This window comes from Dermacentor andersoni, chromosome 4 (genome assembly GCF_023375885.2).
Source record: "Dermacentor andersoni chromosome 4, qqDerAnde1_hic_scaffold, whole genome shotgun sequence".
Taxonomy (NCBI): domain Eukaryota; kingdom Metazoa; phylum Arthropoda; class Arachnida; order Ixodida; family Ixodidae; genus Dermacentor; species Dermacentor andersoni.
The window spans coordinates 143223999-143240801 of record NC_092817.1 but is presented as its reverse complement, the minus strand read 5'-3'; the positions used below and the strand labels follow the sequence as shown (position 1 = coordinate 143240801).

The following is a 16803-nucleotide window of genomic DNA, read 5'->3' as shown; positions in this document are numbered from 1 at the left end:
CCACAATGGAGTGGGCTAACGCTGTCCTCTACAATAACTAGAAAACTATGGCCTAACACCTCATGACCAGTGATGAAGCATAGCAATGACCCAGTGATATTATATCAGAAGTTCAGCAGAAAGCTCCAAAATAGTTTTGCTGGTGAGGGTTGAGGAATGTACACCAAGCAACTTGCCATGCCAACACATGGCGCAGGAACAAAAATAAGTTGCATACACGCTCCTCTGATCATCACTAACATGAAACTGTGCTCGCGATGGGGTCACACGGGATCGATGAAATGGCTTGGCTTGGCAGCTGTGATCTAACCAAGCCAAAAGCCAAACTCCCCTACTACGGCCATCAGGCTAGCACGTGCGTGTGATCTCATGCCTAATCACCAATGATGTTTACGGGTACAATCATATTCCCGACAAGCTTCCCACAACGGCTCGTCGCCACAGGCACTAGGTCAACCGTCAGCAGAGTTTTGTCACAGCCATATATGCTGCATAGACCACTAGGCCTAACCAGTGTTGGTTTTCTGGCAATTGAAGCTGCACTTTGGTGTCAAGTCAGCAAGGTCGCAACTTTGTTCACGGCTGCTACGTTTGCAGCATCGTGCATCGTGCAGCATCGTGCAAAAAATCTAGCAGTACATCGTGAGCCATCCAAAATTTCGTTTGCCATGCATACGTAGGTTCGAGAGGTAAGTGGCAGTGCCACAGGGAAGTCCAAATGATCGTGGAGGTCTGAAAAATTGATCGCTTTGAGGCAACGAATATCGTATTAGATCCCGCATTTTCTTTGTCATTTAGCAGGATGACACTTCAAATAAAACATGACCAACCAAAATGTAGATTTATTTCATTATATCCATGTTCATTATATCGACTTTAAACCATACTTTAAACATACCGTATTTGAATCTAGGCCAATAGCTTTTTTTTTTTTTTTTTCAAATCATCATATAACAAACTCTAGGGTCGGCTGGCTTAGAATCGAGGATGTTAAAGAACAGGCCAGTTTTTAATTGAAATTGATAAATATTGTGCATAGCTAGTGCATTGTGCGCCATCTAGAAAAGTATCGCAGGCGCTACTAGCCGTGCCAGTAGCCAAATGAAGTACTTGAGCGATGTCGCCATTTTGAGCTGTCACATCGGCAAGTGGCATGGCGTTATAGTAATGACCCCAAACAGGCAATGCCACTAGGCTGCAACTTTCAAACGAAAAGTTGTGCATCGTGCAGCGCAGACGCATTGTCAAATGTTCAAGCCGGGCGGGACTTCAGCATCGATGAGAAAATAATCGTTGGAGGGGACAACAGGAGACGCTTTTTGCGTGTACCAGCCGCAACGAGGAGATGACAGCAATAAGGAAGATAGCAACGTGGAATAAGCTCAGCACGTTCATATTCAATAATTCATATTCATTTTGTAAACACTGTCCTCACTTTTTCTGTTTGGTCTACATTTGAGATAAGGTTGTTATTTTTTCTGGATTTGGTCTTTCGGGGGTGGGCTTAGAATTGGTGACAGCCTATATTCTAGTAAATACGATAGTATTGGCAAAATCACTGTGTAATGCCACCAGAGTACCGATTTAAATGTGATGGCAAATGAGCCAGTAGTCGAAAGTGCAAGAGCCATTTAGACTAGACATTAAAGCAGTCAGGTGATCGATGTGCCATTCATAAATTGCGCAGGAAATCGGTGCCTCGAAACATAGCCAGTGAGATGTAGCAACATGAACAAAACAGTGACAACAGAGAAATATTATTGTTAGAAATGAGGAACATGCATCCAGGTGTCACCACAGTCCATGTCACTTGACAGTGATGGCAACGAGACCAAAATGAGAATGGCGACGTTTGCCCATATTTTTCCAAACAATGAGTAAAGGGGTGTCAAGTTCAGCATACAATAAAGCCAGCCAACTACTGCAAGAATGCCCAGAAGGAAGGCCGAGTACTGTATATACCCTGCTCAAACCCACCAAGGTGTAAGGAAGCAAAAACAAATGTGCGACATAGCTTGCAATGGCTTCTTATGCTAACCAACATGTACAAGGCAATCGTGCTGCCGAAAGAAACTAAATATCCTGCGCAAACTGACTAGCAGACTCCTCCATAAGTCCCCTTAAAAAAAAAGAAAGATCTCAATCGGGCCAATACAAACAGACAAGCACAATCACTCCTGCTCAGCAAAAAGAAATGTCAAAGAAGCGTGCCAGTGGCATCAAATCCATCAAATGACACGCCGTGCAACAAAATTGCTAGTTCTCTGCCAGCCAGTGCACTTCAAGCGTGACTATGTATTTTTAGAGTGAGAAGTGTCTCCATATCAGTGCAGTACCATAATTGTCAAGTCTCTGGGCTGCTGTGACAAGACAGAGCTTCACGTCAGCAGCAAGCTACAACTCAGGACAGTCCGTGCTGAATATCGAGAGTTTGTTCCTAATATAGCCACCTTGGCTCCATTTACTTCTCTTATCTTGGGTGCCTCAGAATGTTAGTAACCTTTTACTGTGAGTACTGATGATTGCTACAGACAGTGAATGGTACTGAAGAAACACAGTGCTCCAGCACCGTTATGGGCAGGCGTGCTGCTCTTACTTGGAACCCAAAAACAGAGGTGTAGATGAGTTCTTACATAGCAAAAGAGTTAACCCACTTTGCACAAGCAGATCTGCAGCGGTTAAAAAAAAAATTGCAAGGCCATGCACATGTGCGAACCAGTTTTGGAGAGCGAGGAACAACTGACTGCTACAGCGAACAAGGCAAAAGTAAAGTGCTAGCCAGTGACAGAATACTGATGCATCGAAAGCTCCACAAATCTGCAACAAGAACAAGGTAGTTGAAGGCTACACTGCGTTTCATACTTAGCATGAGCACTGCTGAATTGACACAAACAGTTCGGTCACATAACTCTCCCGCGGTGCATCTCGCAGCACAGTTGCTTTTTATAAATCTGTGAAGCTCTCCACAGAATAACTACATATATTACAACTGCAACTTTATGGATGCTAGGTGACATCAAATGATCTATTATTTGTGCTCCTTTGTGCTCTCAGTATCTGACATGCTATGTTCTGAACGCGAACGCGCTGCAGCCGCTAGTCGCACAAATGTATCGCCACACTCGTTCGGTGTTATATAAATACAGATCTCAGCTACCTCCTATGTAATAGTACTTACATCCTATTTTACCACATAAAAGCTCAACTTACTGTTACATGGAATGCCATGGTGCATACCTATGCCTGCCTTGTATATTTGATGCACCGGTGGTCGCGGATGCGGGAAGTCTCTCTAAAGCATCATCTGCTATGTACGACTGTCTATAAATGGAACGATTCATGAATCTAAAACGAAAGCAAGTTGGTTCAATGAAGCAAAAAAAGTCATTGCACTCACAACTGCGACTGGGGTTTGTTTTCCGGCTTCCTCCGCTTCTTGAGAACTACATTGGTGACCACGCTCATCTCAGACCAACCCTCCAAAGATGGGTCACATTTGGGAAGCCTGCAAAAGCAAACGAGAGAGAAGGTGAGGTTTCAGTGACAAGCAACACAATAACAGCAGTGATATGAAACCAACAGAAAATGAAGCCACAGAAAGCATAAATGAAATCAACTTCTTTTTATTTTTTTATTACTCATACTGAAATGCAGAATTAACAAGGAAAATCAATGAAAACAAAAAGACAACTAAACACAACTAGCTGCCGGTAGGTGCTAAACACGGATCAGGATGCCTGCGGTTAAAAGGATGTGCCACATCCACCACCATGGCCCTGAGTGGCACTCACTAAACCTTCTAGAGCCAGATCTAGAACACATAAAAATACCCAATCTGCCGTAGTATCTCAACAGGCGGTGTCCAAAATTTGACGTCTATGACGTATTTCCGCCACATGCAACCAGCAAAAGCGCAGCCTTCAAGACCTGCATATATTGTCCTGAGGGCACCATCTCTGGGGGTGCTCTACCACCCATTAGTAGAGCACCATATGCATAATGCCGGGGGATCGATGGGTTCGAGTTCCGCGTTACTGATGGATGATGTGGGTTCAACTACCACTGGAGGCAAGGTGTCACTTCATCCCAGTTTCATTTCCCTTTTCCTCATAATTTACACATTTCAATTAAAACCCAAAGTTACCTTCCCCTAAGCTTTCTTTGGCCACATTATTTGTTCGTTTCGTACGGTTGTGACTTGCAAAAAACAGGCCCCTCGTTTCCCCCTTCTCATTCAATAACAGAAGCCATGGTACATAGTGGGACTGCAAAACAATCGCCCAGAAGAATAAAGCGAATAAAGCGCCTGTCAATTTACTCCATCCTTTCCCTTTGCCGGTCTCCCAAGTGTAAAAGTTTGCCACCCTGTCGAAAACTAAAAAGATTCTGTCCCCACCCTCCTACAAGTCCGAAGAATACTCTCTTGAAAAGGAAAGCTGTTTTTGAGTCATAGTGTACAGTTAACGATGATCAGTTGCGAACACAGAGACCTTTGTGAATGTACAAAATTTAAAATCACCTCACAGGGCAGTCTAACAATCTGAAAAAGCTTGCAAACCATGCACTTCCACATTCTCGTGCAGGAATAAGTATCTCGCATTAAAGGGCCCCTAACCAGTTCTGGCCATCTTGAACTGGCAAGCGCAGTGCATACAATGTGCGCTAACAATAGTGCCTGCAAGCCATTAGACTGCTATGTGCTATGGAAAGCACTTCAATTTCAAATAAACGCTATTTGCCTTCCTCCTCACATGCACTGTGCTCCCAGCCAGAGAGTCAACATCAATTGCCGTCACTGTGCCATCACTCATAGTGACACGCAATTTCCGATAATTATTCAAGGCAATGTCAGTTATATGTTTAATCTGTTACTTAAACAGACTAATTAAAGTTTAGAGAAATATCGAAACCTGCAAATCGAATGTCTGTGTGTCTGCTTCACTTCGTACCATAGCAAGAGAAATATACTTTCGTTTTGTCTGTAACCATGTCGTGCAGCTGCGCGTACAGAAAGCGAAACTATGTCATTTTCTACCGTGTTTCAATGCGCAGTCATGCACTGTGGTCCACTTGCATCTGTGTCAGCATTCGTGTAGCACTGACTTTTACCGCTAGTCAGGTTTTCTCATGCACAGCGCACAAAATCTTGAGCTGTGCGAAACAAGAGAAACGCAACAGCTCGCACACGAGATTGTCAGTGGAAGTGCACTGAGCAGCAAGAAAATGTACGAAAAACACAGAAGGCCGGGCCTGTGATGCATGCGTCATGCGATCTTCCAGCTCCGTTATGGGAGAACGCAGGGAAGGAATTTCGCTTGCAGAGGCTGGACGGGGCGAGTGGAGAGAGTGTTTATGTTAACGGTGACACTCGCCTCCCGAAATCATCAGTTCACGGCAATGAAATATTTCTATCTCAGCTATTAACGAGCCAATTTGAAAAGTTCTTGCAGTTGATTGCACCCTAGAGGACACTTAACAGCTCCCAGCATATAACCAAAATTTGCTATGTGGCCTGGTAGCGGCCCATTAAGTGTGGCAAATTAGAAATAATGCAGTAGGTATTATAACAGATGTACCCATGAACTTGCTCATTATGGCCTCACAAGGGCAAACTTTTGCTTAGTGAGAGCAGTTTCCCATCGTCTAAGAAATTTTGTAAGGTAGCTGTCAGCCATTGGCCAGCTTATGACCCACTAATTATGTTAGTTTGGTTATAACAAACCAAGGCCCAGCAGGATCACAACTACTCATTGAGTAAGCAGATACATACAAGCGATGCACTGTTGGCAGAAGAGATGTCCAACAGAGAGAACCATACAAGACATTTGTGGCAAACATAAGGTCATTAGTCACTGTCGCCAAGCGTTATTCCACAGGGAATACTCAGCAGCCACCCACATCTGGCTGTCAAAGGTAGTCTTCACTCGAAATAAGATGCAACTGAAGCCACATGAAGCTTGGTTTTAGGACAAGTTCCAAGGGGAAATGAACATAGCATGATGTGCAACCATTGATAGTGTTGCAAGTTATAAGTGGCGATCATCTCTGACAAACATGAAGTGCTGTAAGGAATATTTCAGGAACACTTCTCTTAGAAAAAATTTTGCGCATTTTCTCTTTGGTTCGTTTTCACTCACCACATGATTTATGTGGCTCTACATGACTCATTCAAGGGTTGTTTTTGCAGAAAGTGAAAATGTGACAAACTCCTCTTTCAAAAACACTTCGCACTAAAGAGTAGGTTCACTGCAGGCAGCCTGCCGATCCACGCATCAAATAATTGTTTTTCAAGTTACCCTCAGATTGTGAACACAGCCATTTACTGTCCATGCCTTAGCACTCACATATCAATTGCACAACTGTGTGCATTTAGCTGATTTATCATGACCGTGTTGCGTACATCAACATGTGACCTTGACATTTGCCACCGTACTTGACAGCGTTTCTCACTGTAGCTTCCCAGCAGCCAAATGTACGCAATAGAGCTCAAGGCAGTCCTAAAGTAAGGACTGTTCCAGAAATGTGCCTCTGACATGAATTTCTAGAGAACGAGCAGCACGACGTCTTGCAAGGAATCTGTGACAGCCTTTCCATGCAGGGTCATTCCTCATATCCTTTGGTTCAAATGAAATCAAAAACAAGAAGCACGGCTGCAGGGTACTTCGGACTTTTTGTTCAACAAAGCATGAGATAACCTTTCACTTAAGTAGACTGCAAATAACCTATAAAGCGGCTAAAACATAATGCAGCAGGCAAATTCAAATGTCATGGCCCCAACACGACACCTGGGTCTCAATATTTTTTTTTTTAATAGCACCGAATATTTGATGAGCGAGACACGAAGCAAACGCTTGCAGTTTGAGAACCACTGCACTGAAGTCAATTTCACTCCCAACATGCTTCTCCGCACACGGCACACAACATGGGGGCTGCTGCAACTTAGAACACGCTGGGCTTTGTGCACACAATGCTTGTCTGCTCACTTGAACAAGATGCAAAAACAAGAAAATTAATAATAAAAAGAAAAGAGGGCCGCAACCCCTGGTACAATCACTGATATCATGACGACAGCAAGCACTGTCTGACCTATTCTTCCTTGGGGGGGGAATTGCCTTCTGGCTTCGTGACAGATCACTTCCAGCTGCACATAATGTGCGCACTCTCTGCCTGAACATGGGAGAACATGCGCTGCACAACATTCCAAAACATTTTCTGCCACTCGCTGCACAGTGGTCGCACAGCAGTGTGCGGTGCAACAAGGCATCGCTCTTTCTGTAGGAGACGGCGCCAAACGAAAAGGAGGAACAGCCTGGCATTTCACGACAAATGCAACACCCAGCGATGACGTGCCTCAACAGCAGTGACAAAGGAAAGGAACGTTAGGCATGGCCACCGAACATCTGTGCCGATTGTGGATATTTCCAGTAGCACGCTCCACGACATTCTTGAGGCAGCCCCCACCCCTCTCCTATGCAAATGCACTCTCTGCTTTTACACATTATTATTCACAAATGTGGCAACAACACATTTAAAAAATTTAGTAACCTGCACAATTCAATGCACAGTAAGAAAAAGCATGGCCTGTCCTTCCCACCCACCCTAAACGTCAGCAATTCGTAGCTGTTAACGTTCACTTTAAACCTCACCCAGGTCATGCTTAAAAATACTTGCCCCCCTTCCCTGCTACTTTCACAAAAACAAGAAGCAATACCAAAAACAGTAACATCCATCCTAAGTACCTAACAACACTCCCCAATTTTCTTTATTCCCATGGTATTTCCTCCTACAATTTTAGAATGTGATGCCATACGTTGCAATGTATTTATGGCTGCTAATGTAGTGGAACATTAACTGAAAAATTTTTCCGGCAATAGCTGCATTCATTTTGGCAATGAACTTTACTTTTTTTTTATTTCTTGCTGCATCGTAATGTTATTTATTTTTCACAGTAATCAATGCTGTTTTTGCGCTGAGATTCTTTTCACAACATTGGTATCATCTGTCACATTCGTAAACAATATTATTGCTATCTTTTCATGCCTGCCTTGTTTGTTATTGCAGTCTCTGACGTGGTAAACATAAAAACTGCCCATATCTTGGTTTGTAGAAAAGACCACCAAATGGCGATAGCATTCTACTATTACTGTAACAGACGTGGTGAAGCCCTACATTGCATGCCTTTACTGTGATGGCATTGCAAAATGCAAATCCACGAAATCATAACATAAGCCCAACCCTTGATTATCATTAGTGCAGTGGCTTATGTGGCACATGATCAACACAATGCCCCCCCCCCCCCCCCCCCCAAAACGAAGCTGCCAGTTCAGCATCGCCATCATGGCAATGAGGAGCCAAGCCCATTCATTCCCATAACTCCACTATGCATGTTAGACGAGACAGCAGAGCTTTGGATGTCCAAGAGGAGGACAAAAATTCACTAGACATAACCTGCTGTAGCTGCCCGGGGAATTGAAAATCTGCTCCATCATGTTAGGCTGCAATGATGCACCATGAGAGACGGCTGAGACCAAAGATAAGTCATCGAGCTCGAATAATCCAATGCAAGCAGCACCAGCAAGAGCCTTTGTACACAGAACTACCCGAAACCTTTCAGCTACAATGACACTCGCAAGGACAAAAACAAACTTCAGGTGAAGCTTTAGCGCTGTGTCTTCCCCAAAAATGATTGCAAGACATCTGGAGAAACTAAAGCCCTCCTCCACACACATTTTCACCGATAAGGTTATTAAGTGCCAACCTCACACCTTGTCCTCACATACCTTGATACTGCTCTGAGCAGTTTCTAGCTGAAGGCTCACTGTGTTACTCAGCACAATGGAATTGAACATATCACAAGCAAGCATAGGGCATACAATGCGAGCAAAAGAACCGATGCGCAGTGGCATAAGTCAAGGTTTAGTGCTACTTAGGAAGTCAGACAAAATGGGGGTTGTAGTATCACAAGTGGAAAAAATTCTAGCTCTACTCCAATGTCTAGAACCTTACACTTGCCCAATGAATCCAGAGACATGGCCCTACACACCTTGTCACACAACTTGCACATACCATCCATCATTGCATTTCCTTAAAAGCCGATACGACGATTAAGTGCCTACAGCTGTCTTCTAGCAGGCACAAAATCACAGTTTTGATTATCATTTACAGGGAACCCAGGGGGTAAAACCAGGGGGTAAAACTAACCTGCCTTCCACAGTGGTGCCTATTTTGGACATTGTGTCATGTTTAAATAGAACATGGATTCAGACAGCCCCTTAACACTTCAGCCCTATTGGTAGAAACTTTGAATTTTGCAGTGCAAGCAAAATAATAACTGGGAAGTTTTTCTGGCCACTGCTTTTCTGCATGCCCTACAAAAGTTCAGTAACAGGGCCATATTTTAAAGGTGTACTGACAAAATCTTCACCCTGCCTTTTTGTTTTTGCATTAAATGAAGGGCCAAGCAGTCTAGTTTACCATGCTACTTGTTTCTACAAACCAGTATTAGTTTTGGTCCTTAGGCAGTGAATGTGTAAGACATCATAGTACATTGGCTACCTTCTTAACGAGATCACTGCTGCTGCTGCCATGCATACGTGAAGCCAGAAGAAACACGCACAGCATTAAAATTTTTTTTACAAACCTCAACATACCTAGCCTTATTGTTAAATGATGTAAGCTAATTTTCCCCATGACATCAGAATAATGTCAATGACACTAGGTCAAGTATTTCAAGTGTTTACAAGTGTGCTTCTCAACCTTTATGCTTTCAAAGTGTCCTCTTTTTGCGTGCAAGAAACGTGCAGTCGAACTTACACAAGTTCGAAAATGTATGTAGGTGCATGGTCAAAAGTCAAGAAGCTATCGCAGCATTACTACCCCCCCTCTTAGCACTTATGACCCAGGTGTGCGCTATCTTAACAGTGCGCAAACCATCATGGCACATTGCACTTAGCAGATGTAATGGAATTCAATTAAAACCACCGCAGATGTAAAAAAAATTGGAGGCAAGGAAGTCTACAGAACAAAAAGCATGTCGACAGCACACAAGCCCAGCCTTTCCCCCTCCGTCTCACGACTCTGTGAAGAGGAGACAGATAAGGGCGCATCATGCACTGCACACAACGATAACGTTAAGTAAAAATGTAAGCCTTTGAAATTAATGTGCAGCCGGAGATGATGAACAGGCTGTATATTTCGTAACAATTTTAATTTTCTATACTTTTTGTCTATCATTTGATCACACGAAGCATGCCTCCACTATTGTCAAAAATGGCCGCTAGGTGCTTATGAATGAGGATAAATGTACACCTGCCAACTTGTGCACTTAATATTAGCAAAAATCCCACGGACATGCCAAATTCTGCCCCACCAAATACGAAGGGTGAGGGAGATTTGTTAGTTTGCCCTCACCACGCACCTTTTGTAAAATATACACAGACTTTATAAACAATCGGTTATCTTTAGACACAGCATGCAAGCAACAGCAAACTTTGTGAACAGTAGTTTGACACGCAACATACTTATTTTTAGACCACAAGGACTTTTTCAGCAACTTTACTGCTGCCAATATGGCCCGCTCAGGAAATTGACTGAATAAATTTGAAAGAAATACTAGTACGGGAGGAGTCTTGCGCTGCCATAAGAGCAGCATGCTGGTACTGTCACTAATTTTTAGTGCCCGTTTTTCCTTCACACTTGTGTTTCCCTGTCTTTCAACACCTTTACGAAAAACAGTTTGTGAACAGAATTTTTTTTTTTAAAGACTTGGCACATCTACAAAGTCGTGCAACTAACTAACCCAAGCTAATAAACTTAACCAGAAGTTCAAGAGAAGGAGCAGTTATGTAAATGAACAGAAGGAAAATAATCTTTAAAAAAATGTGGCCCCGGTTGTGCTATCAGAGAGCACAATGCAAATAATACCCCTACTCTGGCGAATAAGCGTCCATACCCACACCAGCCACTACATAGAGAATGGAGCACGCTGTTCGGCCTTTTGTCAAGCCATTGCATGAAATGAACAAATGAGATTATGACACTGTAACTGTTTCCTATCGTGCCGTATGGACAGAAGCATAGGCTGCACTGAAGCTAATTCTATTCGGACCAATATTATGTTTACTGTTGCACAACATTTCATATTTGCTTAATTTTGCACACATTGCTGCTGTCTTCACAAAAACAAAGATCTACTACGAGATCTACTCCAACAAAGATCTACAAAGATAAACAAAGAACATACTTTCTCAGGCACCCCGACAAAACACATCCCATGTCCAAATTACAAACACCATTTTTTGAATAATAACATAAACTGCCAGCCATATGATAAAAACATCAGTGGTTGCTAAATATACGCGGCAATGTTTTAGTATTTGTTTTCCTGCCATTAAGTGCCCAAAATTACATAAAACAAACAGTGTCTTCTTCGCAGATGCCGCTATAAAAGGATTAAGGAGCCAATAGTTTTGAAAATATGCATTACATGAACACTAAATTAAGCTAAATCCGGGGATTTAATCAAAATCTAATTATGATGCACGCCATAATGCATTTTTACCACCCAGGGTTTTGTAATGTGCACTTGAATCTAGGTGCATGAGCATTTTTTGCATTTCACCCCCATCGCATGCAGTCGCTGAGGTTGAAATCATACCCACAGCCCTGGGCTCAGCAGCACACCATTCTAGCCACTCAGCTACTGCAGCAGGCCGTTACACAACCACCACTTGTAAGGTAAACTAAAGGTAGGCTGCACCACACTGCGAGTAGTTACCACACAGAACATGCACATAGTTCGTTTGCCTCACCAGAAGCGTGCAAGCTTATGCGCATTCACTGCTCCCGAACAGTCAACCATTTCTCGTATGCCTTGTTACTGAAAGCCAATCCTTTGAGTAAATGAATTACAACATGCAATGCAACTTCGTGATGCCTAATAGGCAGGCATGCTATTAGTATCAACTTAAATTCAAATGTAAAAAAAATGCACAGCCACCACTCCCACAAGATTCCACAGTTAACGCCGCAGCCACTTCAAATGTCAGTCCAATCTAAAATATGTTCACATAAAGTGTACATACAGTGCCATTGGCCACAAAATGAAAACTATATTTTAAAAGCTGCATGAAACTGTGGCTTAATTCAAATTCAGAGAGATATGCCTATGACTAAGCAAATGTAATTCAAGCTCAAACACAAGAGTGTGCCAGACAGCTGTGCTTCCTGGAAATGAAGTGCTAATGTGAAGGCTGGAAACATCCCCTCCATTGGACTGCTGATGTATATTAAACTTAATCGTTCTGTACATCCACAGCCAGGACATGTATATCCTAGGAACGTGTCAAGTACAAGTCCTGTGGTCATCCCTTGCATGCCCGCGAGGGACATCACGGGGACATGCTGCGGGCGTCTTACGGGCATATGTCAGGGCCTTTTGCATAGTGTTTGCTTTAATGTCTATTACATTCGCAGCACAAGCTGTGTGACAGATGAGGGCACACGTGAAAAGACACACCACGCGTGCACAATTAATTACATGTGCATGCACACAAGTGGAAGTGCAGTACACTCATTTTACAGCCACCTGCAAGTAGCTCGTTAACTGAGCTTTTCAAAGTAAACTGTATCAATAAATTCACAAAGTGGGACTACACATGAGCTGCAGACACGATAGCTTCGAATTATAATTCCAACTTGCAAGAAAACATAATTATGTTACGAGGAAACTCAGAGACAAAGCCCTTCGGAGGTCAAATATTAACATGTATGCCTAAAGATATCCTTGGGACACCCGTTGTACGATATCCAAAATAGGTCCACGTTCTGTATTTTCAGGATGCCCACGATGGAATATCCTAACCTGGACATCCAATGGATGTCCTATTTATTTGTGAAACTGTGCATGGACATTGAGACACGATTTGGATCTCCTACGTGTGAATTGTTTTTACTGCAGTCTGTTTTCTAACAAACACTGTGTCTCTTTATTAAAGGCAATCTTACACATACCTCAACCTATGGCAAATGTCAGCAATATTTCAGAACCTCCCCCTTTTGCTCACGTGCTCATGCAGAAAAAATGTGTGATGTCCTTGCTCATTTATGAATTTTTCAAGTCTTCGATTCACTTGCAAACTTCCAAGCCCCAAAACCACAACAGACTTCACAGAATCGCAGTTTGCATGCCTCGATAAATGACTTGGGCAGAGTGTGCTGTACTACATAGCGCAGCGCTTTCGCTTCCCACCGCCATCACGAAGCCGGGGAACGTTATCGCTAGCGTCGCACTGCCCAGGCTTCGCGTCGCGAGCGCGATCAGTGACCCATCGAGTCCAAGATCGCAAGCGGTTTTTCGCAGAAGGCGGGGGACGAGGGAGGGTTCGACCGGGGGGGGGGGGGGGGGGGGGGGTAACTACAAAACAAAACAAAAGACAGCGGGTCACACGTAGCGGCGCGTGATTCAATCGCGCGTGTCGTCGAACGGTGAATGCCTGGGGCACCCGGCAAAAAAGAACCGCCGCGTGAAACCTCATCCTTGCATCGAACACCAACTGCAATGCCTCAAGGGTTAGCAGCGCGCCTCTGCGTGCGTTTCGCGCTCCTGCAGGGAGGCGGGAGCCGCGAGAGAGAGAAGAAAAATATAAAGTGGGAGGACGCGAACCCCGTTGTTACGTAACGTGGTTGCGCAACGCTTGACACGGCCCGCGAAAAGGCTGCCGCCCGTGCAAAAAGGGGTTCGCCAGATCGATATACGCCGCCACAAGGGCGCGTATACACGACGACGGCGCAAGACATAAAAAGAAAAGCTGCAGTGAAGGGAGAACGAGGCATCTCTTTTCTGCAACCTCCGCCTTCAAGAGGCCATCATGATGGTTCTGGCCCGTGCTTGAGGCCACGTCTCCAGAATCAGCCGGAGGCGCGTGGCGGCACCCGAAGGTTCCCCGTTCGGGCCAGTCCCGTGTCAGCAGTAAGCTTCGAGCACCGTTAGATTGGACATGCCCCCCGAGTACCAGGCGGATGCGGACACTATGCACTGCAGACTACCCGATGTACTACGGATCTCGCATAGCAAAATATAATAAAAATGAAAGCGGGCGGCATGCAGATCGCAGGAGCAGCAACAAGCGAGCGCACGCCATTTTTCCACGAGAAAGCGAGGAAAAAAGATCGGCCAAGCTGAGGTTCAAGGTCGCGCGAACGGCCAACAACACGCCGCCTTTCAACGCGCCCGCAAGCACGTAACCAACAGCGCTGTTACTGTGGCTACACCGTAGCGCTGTCTCCCTGAGCGGGCGCAGCAGCGGTTCGGAGTTTTCCCAAGTTCCTTTCGAAGCCGCTGACACAACAACGCGACGACGACAACGTCTGCGCTGGCGACGGGTCGGCCCCGCGGCGGAGCCGGCGCGCTCGCGAGCCGCCTCCGGCGACCGAGTTTAGCGGGACCCCGCTGTTGGCCGCCAGCTGCGCCCGCCGGCCCGAGGTTTCGCACTGAACGACGGGCTGCAAGTGACACCCAGAAGGGCTTGCGGGCAACACCGAACAAGCTGTGGGACACCTCGGTACCGCTAGAAAGCACGGGGGAGCTCCCCTCCGCGAGCAGATTAGGCCTAGAGGCCGTCCGTATCACGCATGAACAACCCAATGACATTCGGCCCCACACGGGCCGCCACACACGCACACACCGACAGTCGAAACGAAGCCGTGTCAATCGGTCCGGGCAGCGCACAGGCTCGGGCCAAAGTTCCCGATGCACGGCGAGCAGAAAGAAACGAGCGACGAGTTTCGCAGGCATCGGCAAAACAAAATAAACGGGACTCCCGATACAATTAGGCTTAAAAAAAAAAAAACACACACACACACACACACTGGCCGAGACGAGCCGAAGCAGCCCCCGGAGCACCCCGCACGGAACTAGGGCGTCGGACGCCCGCGCCGTAAAAACAACGGGACGCACGTAACAACGTCGTGGAACCGTACGCCGTGGCTCCGACCAGTGAACGGCGCGAGCCCGGTGCTGCTGGCTAGCGCTGCGGAGGCGAGGAGCCCTCGAACAGGCCCGCTCGTCGAGCGTAACCGGAGGGGAACATGGCGCTCGCCTGCCGTGCCGAGTCCCGTACAAGCCGCTCCGGCGATCACCCGGTACCCGTGCACGCGGCGACAGCTCGAGCAGCGACCACAGTTCTTCGCCGAAATCCTAGACATTCGCGATTGCGGGTCATAACGCGAAAAGTAATAGATCACGGTACCTTGTGGGCGATCTCCACCACCGGGCCTCCAGACCCCGTCCATTTTACGTAGTCACGGGCGACAATCAAGATGGCGGCACTTCCTGAAGAGAGCACTTGATAAGCAGCGCCGCTTACAACTGGCGCGTCCTGGCGTGAGTAACCAATGCTCTCGACGCTGAAGCAGGAGCCAGACGCTGTCGTGAGCTTCCAAATTTTCTATCACTACTTGCAGTTTGAACCTTGTTTAAATATTTGCAGTGCTGTTCGTAAACTTTGCGAGGTTAAAGTTACACGCAGATGTTCCTTTTTAACCGCTAACTTGGTAAGAAAATGTACACATCAACCTGGTTTCGGTTTCGATTGCCACGAAGGCATTTTGCTTTTTGCCGTGGTATGATGCGTGGCACCAATATTTTTGCTTCAAACCATTTCGAAATGGTTCAAAATAAAACGCTCGATCTATGCTTTAATGTCTTAATTCCTTATTTATGCACTGCGTACGCTGTGGTGTCAGTAATTATCATCGCTCTGTTTTCTTTTGTTTTACTTGTGCGCGCGAACTGCGCTCGCTCCTCATTGGTGGTCGCGGATTAAGCCATACAGAAATTTCATCCCAGACGTCAGTATAACAGAAAAATGACGCAGTCGCGGCGGCGACAATGAGTCCGCGGTGACATTTCAGGCGCGGAGGGTTTGCTTGACTTCTGACTATGGTTCACTTTTGCAGCACATTGCTGCTCCCAATTTGCATCATATAATGATACATCAACTTCATCCCCTGCCTCCTTCACAGCTGTCTCGCCAAATCAACAGCTTGTGCTCAGAGGAGATCGATCGTATACACGACTGCACTGGCGTCTGACGAACGGCGCCGCTTCGGGATACTCCCCCACGACGAAACACATAGTTGCCTTATTATTCCGTGCTCCTATGCATATTATTTTCCATTCCATGTTGTTTCCGTTTTTGCTATATTTTACTCTACTTATCTCTCTCTTATTTTTTTCGGGTCTGTGAAAGCGAATACATGATCGTGCCACGCCGTTCGTTGAGAGTATGCGAACGACACCGTTGGAACGCGAGGATGCGATCAAGCAAGACGTTGCTGGGTCAGCAGGCTCGGCCAGCCGCGCCGCAACGGGACACGCGACACCGAGCCACGCACGAATAAGCGGACGAGCAAACGGTAGGGGCCAACTGAAGAGCATGCACTGCCGCGACCTCCGCAGCCGACCAGGCAGACGGAGCAGCAGCTCAAAAAAGCAGAAGTGACGTCAAACCAAAGGAAAGCAGCACGTGACATCCGGTCTTTTCTCAAGAGCAAGCGGCAGAAAGAGGATAGAGAGGACAAGGAAAGAGCGGTGACGTCACTATGACGCAATGCCTCGCCCAAATGGGAAGAGCGGCAGCGCAAGCGAGGCGCAGGCGCTACGGCCACCTGCCGCGGCCAACATGTGGGGCGCTAGCGCGCGAGAGAGAATCGGGGTTAAGTGCAAGCCGAGGAGGAAAGTTGTTTCAACCTGAATGTCAGAAGGAAGGAAGCACGGCCGGGCGGCGGTCTCGGCTGTTACGT

General features: G+C 45.9%; 1 protein-coding gene across 10 annotated transcripts in view; it reads right to left on the bottom strand.

Annotated features, from left to right (window-relative positions):
* The window catches only part of LOC126537859 (uncharacterized), a 681751-nt gene that overhangs the window by 115463 nt on the left and 549485 nt on the right, over window positions 1-16803 (bottom strand). For 9 of the 10 annotated variants that reach the window (XM_055074489.2, XM_055074488.2, XM_055074492.2 and 6 more), the window contains one exon: window positions 3398-3505. In XM_055074489.2, coding sequence (XP_054930464.1) covers window positions 3398-3505 — 108 coding nt within the window. Of the gene's footprint in view, window positions 1-3397; window positions 3506-15248; window positions 15691-16803 lie in introns of those variants that run through there. The other variant, XM_055074496.2, reaches the window with a different exon arrangement.